Source organism: Coffea arabica, chromosome 3c (genome assembly GCF_036785885.1).
Source record: "Coffea arabica cultivar ET-39 chromosome 3c, Coffea Arabica ET-39 HiFi, whole genome shotgun sequence".
In the NCBI taxonomy this organism is placed as follows: Eukaryota; Viridiplantae; Streptophyta; class Magnoliopsida; order Gentianales; family Rubiaceae; genus Coffea; species Coffea arabica.
Genome location: NC_092314.1, coordinates 2005357 through 2013454, shown reverse-complemented (window position 1 = coordinate 2013454; position 8098 = coordinate 2005357). Strand labels below are relative to the sequence as shown.

At 36.2% G+C, this 8098-nt stretch overlaps 1 protein-coding gene across 1 annotated transcript; it reads left to right on the top strand.

The window, feature by feature from the left end:
• The first annotated feature begins 5895 nt into the window (after positions 1–5895).
• LOC113734007 (peroxidase 24) lies at positions 5896–7854 on the top strand. Its single transcript, XM_027260291.2, has 4 exons — positions 5896–6238; positions 6441–6632; positions 6883–7048; positions 7261–7854. The coding sequence occupies exons 1-4, from the start codon at positions 5999–6001 to the stop codon at positions 7671–7673; spliced, it is 1011 nt and encodes a 336-aa protein (XP_027116092.1). The 5' UTR covers positions 5896–5998; the 3' UTR covers positions 7674–7854.
• Positions 7855–8098: the final 244 nt, after the last annotated feature.

The window sequence follows — 8098 nt, the reverse complement described above, 5'->3', positions numbered from 1 at the left end:
GGAAGTGGATAGGTCGAGCCTTAAAGTTTTTCTTTGGTTTTTTTTATTATTATTTGGGTAGTGTGTGTTTTCGAGTGACTGAGCTGGGAAAACTATCAGTAGTACTGATGTTTCACCTACCCTGGGGAGCGTTCTTTGCCTCACTGTTCACGCGCTTGGACGTATCACTTGTCGCGCCTCTTTTTTTTTTTTATTTATTATGGTAATTGACCTTAATTGATCAAATACCCAAATACATGGTTCAAATTTAGGTGCCATTTTGCACCACTCTTGCACTTGGTGAGGCTTGTGAAGAATAAATTTGTAGCATCCCATGACTAAGATTGCATTTTCAAATTTTCAAGATGTATACTAAATACTTCATTTAACATGTATTCATTTTCATACAATGTATTTGGGTGTAGCAAGTGGTATTCATTTTTTTTTTACATATTATATAAAATCTGTTACCATTTTCAAACTTAAAAAATTTTTGTTACTCTGTGTGAGTAGTAAAGTATTTTTGTCTTATTATGCATTGGAATTCTAATAGTAGTTATTATATGATCAATCGCAATTAAAAAAGTACACTTTTTTTTTCTAGTTCTCAACTTGAGAAAAGTGTTGGAAAATCATGTTAGAACCCTCAATTTGGTCAACCAATAAATAAGCAAGGAGACCATTGTGTTTAAAATTTGTCCTGTATAAGTCCAAAAAAAATCAAGGAAAAATATTCATCTAAAATTGTAGACTTATTATGTGTTGCTTTAAGTTTTTTTTTTTTTTTCAAGCGCCTCATTTGGTGTATTTGGAGTATGATTTTTTTTAGCTGGACACCTATTAGTTACTTAAACTTCACTTAATTTGTCATGTGAATACACAAAATCACAAGTATTGCACTTCTTGCATTTAGGTATTTCACAAATCAACTACATTTTTTTAAAAAAAGCTAGCACATGAATCTCCTTTTGACGGATGTCCAGTGACTATCTATTAATCAAACTGTTTAGAATATCATGTGATTAACCTAAATTTCTCTTTCATTTGAGTTTGGTTTGTTTCAAATGCACATAAATTTCTATTTTCTTAATTAAATAAAATTAATGTGTTTCAAAACGAATAATAAAATACGAGATTTTTCGTAACATAGTGGTGTTTTGCCTTTGATTTATTAGCATGAATTGCAATTTCATATCTTGCAATCCTATCCCTCTTCAATTCTATTTAAGGCTTACCATGTGTACGTGCAGAATACATGCGCGTGGGTCTGCTTATCTGTGGACTTCGCTGGTGACACTGGTTTGGCAGCGAGGGAATCTATTCCGATAGCAACGGGGAGCTAGCCGGCCAGGCTGACATGCCAGATTGTTTTGTTTTATATTGGAGCGTGGCTCACGCGAGCTACTTGGGCCGGGCTAGTAATTTATTTTTCAGAACTGGACCATAGTTTTCGGCTTAACATACACACCTGAAGCTATTACTTGAAGACATGGGCTAATTCTAATAATCATATAGTCCATGACATGGACATCACACGTTTTAAAGGCCCAATATTCTTCAGTGATGACGTTTTTTTTTTTTTTTGGAAGCAATTCATGTAAGTTTTATTTATTTATTTTTGTGGATAGAACTAGGAGTATTAGATTTTATAAAGCCTCAGTCATGGGTTTAATATAAAAAAAAAAATTTTTAAACTTTTTGATCTCAAATTCACTCGTACATAATGGAACACTATACAACCGTATCAACATTTTTGATAAGGAATTTTGTAAAGGAACTAGTAAATCAAAGTAAATATACTTCAGACTGAGACTCTTTTTTTTTGGCTTCTTTAATCGATAGACTGACAAAATTTATCCAATTCGATAAGAATTGACATTATGTTAGTCCGTGGAGTAGAGATGGACTATAAGAACTCGTACAAAAGGGCCCTCAATTTGGCATTTATATGACATACCTTTAATTAAACGTACCCTCTTTTGTATGTGTGTTTTTTTTTTTTTTTTTGATGAACTATGCCAACATAATTAATAGATCACGGTTCAAGTAATCAATAGCATAAATGGGGAGCCACTATTGATTCTTTTCGAAAAAATGTGAACATAGTTATTTTCTTATAAGATTTCTTGAAGACAAAACCTGAGAAAACTTGTGACATATCGCTATAACCAATCCAGCAATCTAGCTAAGTTGAATTTTCTTTTGTTTTTGCTGTATATAACAAGCTTAACACTAGTTATCCTAGTAATTTTCAACTACGTATTGAAGCCTATGCAAATTCGCGGGATCCTCTACATTCTAGTAGTAGTTTTTGGGCCCCGCGTGAATAGTCCAGCAGTAGCGCCTCTCATCGGTGATCCTTAAGGTCCCAAATTTGAGTCTCCGCTCCGCTAAGTTCCTCCGCGCACTTATTGCGTTCAGGTCGGGTCGAGTTGGGGTGTCGGGTTCGGGCCGCAGGGGATTAGTCGGACCCGTAAGGATTGACCCGAACACCCCCTGTGTCGACAAAAAAAAAATTAGTAGTAGTTTTTGGGGGTACAATTCATCCATGTACCCAAGTTAATGATATTATTACATCAATGACGAACTAGCTAGTTCATGCATGGTTGCACATGATCGTCTAAAACAATCTTAGATGGTAGTTGAGTAGAAATTTCCATGTTATCCGGCACCTTACCTGCAAATGAACTCTTTCTTCGCCATTAAAGAGGAACTGGACTGCTTCCTTGGTTTCCCTCTTCATCATGCATTTGACCCTGAAACCTTCGTTATTTGGGAAACGCTCTCAGCAGTCAGAAGATTCTCCTCACCAGTTGCTGGGAAATGGTGGTAGAATTTATATATAGGAGCATATAAACTTCTTCAAGCCTTGCAGCATTAAACAATCTGACCCCTTATGGTACCCTACATACCTAAACCAGAGCTTCCACTAAGAGCATCCACAATGCTATTCCACTTTGTGGAGTGTAATTCACATGCCACGTCAGCATTCCACTTTCTCCTCTTTTATTACACTTTCACTCACAATGGATTACACTCCACAAGGTGTAATAGTATGGGTCCACAATTAATCAAATATTTATTTTAATAATGCATAACTCATATCCCATAAATAAATAAAGTAATTTTTAAAACTAATTTTGTTATTTTTAAAAAATAAAATACTAACTTTCGTTAAATTTTGTACTCTTTTTTGGGGGTTTTGATTTTGTGAGGATGATGAATTTTCTATATTTGGAGCATTTAACATATTTGTAAAACTACTCCAATTTTCATCCATAATCACAAAAAATGAATTAAATGAGTGAGAGAGTAAAAGTGTGTGAGAGAATAAAAGAAATAATAGAGTAGAATATTGGGATATGTTTTAGCAAAAAGTGTTGTGTGTTTATATAGAATTCTAAAAATAGTGTCGTTGGATATAACCGTTGAAAATGTTAAATGTGCTTTGTGCTGAAATTTTACCGTTGCCATAGGGCTCACCTTCAATGGATTACACGCATCATGGACATGATGCGTGTAATCTCCATGACACGGCTCCAATGGCTCCCCATTACACCGCGTTGTGGCTGCCCTAATGCCAATCGATTCTCTTTTTCCCGTCACACTTAACAAGTTATATTCCTTGTTTTGTTTGTCAAATTTTCACATATATCAAATGACATCGGACCTATATATACATATATATATATATATATATATATATATATATATATATATATATATATATATATATTCCTATGGCTAGCTTGAAATGCAGATTCATATGGTCCTGATGAACAAGTTGATCGATGAGGGAAGTTTTGCCAAGGATGAGCGCAGTAGTGTATCTTACTGCTGATTGTTTCATGCCCTCTTGGTTCAATCCGCGTACTGGATCTGCTTCCTTCCTAATAAATTATTTTTGGACCAACAACACTAGCTAGACTTTACAGAGAGCAGCCATAAAGAACATAAGATTTTGAAAAAGGGAGCAAGACTTGTACACGTATTTGGAACAGCTTCGGATTTTTTGTTATCGTGCTGAGGGGACAAAATCCATTTTGGTCAAGGGTACGTTGCAGAATTGAAATATTTCACTCTGAAAAATAATTCCAATTAAGTTGAAAGTCTTTGACTGATATGCTATCATATATGAGCCATTTCTTAAATGGGTTGTGCAAACGAGTCGAGTCGAGTCGAGTTTTGAGTTAATCGAGCCGAGTCTCGACTAAATTTTATCAAGTTCGAGCTCGAGCTCGACGAGCCGGCAAATTTCGAGCTCGAGCTCGACTCGAATCAAGTCGAGCCGAGCTCGAACTCGAAAAAAAATAAAAATAATTATTTTATTTTTTAAAAAATAAATAAAATAATATTTTTTTTCTTAATAAATAATAAAAATATTAAGGATATATACGTAATTTTACTATGAAAATAAAAAATAAAAAAAATATATAATATACGTAATTTTATTATTAAATAAAAATAAAAATAAAAAAATATATATATATACCCAAGCTAATATTCTGAGCTCGAGATCGAGCTCGAATTTGAGTCGAGCCGGCTCGAGCTCGACTCGAGCTTGACTCGAGCCGCTCGCGAGCGACTCGATTCGTTTGCAGCCCTAGTTGGGGATGGCTGTTGGGTCTTAATTTTGCTAACACAAAACAGGATAATAATCCATTAATCCTTGAACGAAATGGGTCCATGCAGAGAACACGTAGGATAGGACTACTAGTACAATGTCAAAGTCAACCAAACTACCAACTTTGAACTAGCCAACACCGTCTCTCGGCGCTCGAGCTTGAATACCGGAAATTGTGGAGCCGCGTGCCAGCCGACACCCATGCAATCGTAGGACTTTTCTGTATATATAATACAATTAGGGTAACGGCTACAAGGAAGAAATCAAAAGAAAACTGTACCCGACCGGGATGGATGTGAAAAACTCATAAGCAATCGAGGTAAGAATAATCGTTCAGGTCCCAAAAAAAAAAAAAAGCGGTCGCTGAAGAGCTCTTGGAAGTCAGCTATAAAATGGCTTAGAATTACTTGCATTACAATTTGTCTTCTCCAGCTGTCTTAAGATCGGGAAAGAGATTGAAATTCGATCTCAGAAGTAATTTCTTCGAACAGAACTTTGCACTGAAGCTTTGAAATTTTCCAAGTAATTAATCGGCTGGTAGTTGGTATTAGCTAGTAGGACTCTCAAGGCATACTAAAATGTTAGTTCACTAGCTAGCAAAATTGATCAATGTTATGGCACATAATTGTGATTATTGACATGATATCACAGCTTAGCTTATAATGAGAGGAGTCCATTGTTATTGTTTTTAGCCTCTCTAATAATCATCTTTCTTTCCTTCTTCTTTATCTTTTTTTTTTTGGCCTTTTAGTTTACTAAAACTTGAAAGGCAATGAGTTTCCGTATTAGCTCGAGGTCACCAAAATATAAACAGGAAAGCTGTTTATAGGGAGGAGGTTATAACACTACAGAAAGGAAAGGGACAGAATTTTTATTTCCTCTTACTTGGAATTCAAGCTGACGGTGGAGTACAAAACTTTACGCTATCATTGACAGAGTATATTATTCATTGACAATTTCTATCAGGGATTGGTCTGCATCCATATCATCAGATCTCTACGCTGACTTTTGCTGTCATTATCATAGAAAGTCGAAAAAATTATTGAGAAAATGGCCAGACGTGCAAGAGAAAAGTGATACTATATAGCAGTTCTATCTAAACTGGGAGACGAATGCCACTTGAAAATATGAACAAATAAGTCTTCTCCCGACCCTTAGGCTAAGGCCAAATTGCAGGTTGATTTTTATAATCTCCCGAAATTTCCCTCTTGCTTCGAATAGGATTGCTCCCACTTCCTATAAAAGGGGGCCATACTACAAGGTTTCCTGTGTGCTTCTCCAACGAACTTCTCTTTCAGCTTTAGTCTTCTAGCTACTTCTTGCTTGTGATATTACTCTACTTTCCTACTTAAATTTTACTAGCCAGATTTTTTTTTTCAAACAAAAAAAAAAAAAATGAAGTCTGAGTTTAGCCTTCTGCTTTTGCTCTCAATTATTGTGTTTGGAGCCATTACGGTTACAAATGCAGGAGGTGGTGCCCCTGGTGGTGGGGGATTGAGACCTAACTTTTACAGGTTTACTCGCTGTCCCCAAGCTGAGATGCTTGTGAAAGCCCTCACAATAAGCAAAGTGCGAAGTGACCCTACCTTGGCTCCTAAATTGCTTAGGGTGCACTACCATGACTGCTTTGTTAAGGTAAGGCGACTATTTTCAGGCCTGCATGCAATGCATGCGTATCATGACTCATCATTTTGTTTCTCGGTTGAATTAGTGAACATCTTTTTTCATGCATGTAGAAACAGTAAGGACAGCCATGCATTCATTTTTTAGGTGGGCTGCTTTGGCATTGCTTATATATATATCTTGCTAAATTAAGTTGAACCCACTAAAATTTCAGGGATGCGATGCCTCTATACTCCTGGACACAGTTGGAACTAATCAATCAGAGAAGGATGCAAGACCTAATCAAACACTAGGAGGCTTTGAAGCAATTGATAATATCAAGGCACAAGTGGAAAAAGCTTGCCCGGGTATTGTATCATGCGCAGATATTCTTGCATTGGCTGCTCGTGACGCTGTTTCCTTTCCTGTAAGTCTTACCACTATAGTGAAATATACACACACACATATATATATAGACACACACAAAGGAGAAACTAGAACTTGATATAATTGCAGTTTATGTCTGTTATTAATCCCCATGCAAGTAAACAATCATACACCGTAGCTGGCCTGTAGGAAAGATTCGGAACCAGCCAGCACCGCATGAAAAACCAAGCAAAAAGAACTTTAGAGATGACTTGCAATCTAGTTAATATTACTCATGTTATATCTTGCAGTTTGGACGGAATTTGTGGGAAGTTCCTACCGGAAGAAGAGACAGCAGGGTGTCTCTTATATCTGATGTCAATGGAAACTTGCCTTCTCCATTCTCAGACTTTCCTACCCTTCAACAGTTGTTTGCCAAGAAAAATCTCAACGTTAATGATCTCGTGGCACTATCAGGTAAAATCATCTGCACTACAAAATTAATTAAGATTAATCATAACATACTACCTACATAATTCACTAGTGTTCTTGTTCTGACAAACAGAACACCAAATAATCCCCGAGATAACATGAATGCAATGGAAAAATGTGGTTATCCTATGAATTCAAAATTTCATGCAAAAATATTAATTGTTACATATTCATATATTAAATTTTTGTTGAAATAGGTGCACACACCATTGGAGTAGCCCACTGTGGAGCTTTCTCGAGAAGGCTTTTCAATTTCACTGGCAAAGGTGATATGGATCCAAGTCTTGATGCAACCTACGCTGGAACTTTGAAGCAACAATGCCCCAACCCGGCCAACCCCGCAACAACTGTGGGAATGGATCCTCAGAGCTCTCGTTCATTTGATACTCATTATTTCACCATTCTCAACCAAAAGAAGGGCCTATTCCAATCTGATGCAGCACTTCTAACAAATGCCGATTCAGCTGCAATCGTGAATCGGCTGCAATTTCCAAGAAATTTCTTCTTTGAGTTCGGAAGATCAATGGTGAACATGGGAAACATTGAAGTGCTGACTGGAACCGCCGGAGAAATTAGGAAAAACTGCCGCGTTATTAATCCTTTAGCATGAAGGAAATTTTTGATTTGTTGAAGAAGCGTGCTGAGATGTCAAATGACTAAGTAGTCTGATCATCTCTCTTTAATTTTTTTTTTTTTTTTGGGGTTTCTCTTTCTTGACATTGTATTGTTACTGATAATTGTGTTTCAATTGTTTAAACTGCGCTGATGATGAATATATTGATTTTCTTAAACTTTGACCTTGTTTGATTTACTGCAAAGATTTGCGCGCATGTCCACTAAGAATATATCGCCAATGAGACTTGACTAATTTCTTAATTTATTAGCATTATTCAATTCCTAAAGAAAGTGGACTGAAGGACCTTAAATTATTCTTTCCACCATTATTCTCCAGCCTGTATGTACTAAAGAAATTGGCTAACTTTTATAGGTTAAGGGAAAGCAAATATTTTCCTATGAACATTCTCAAGTCTTCCA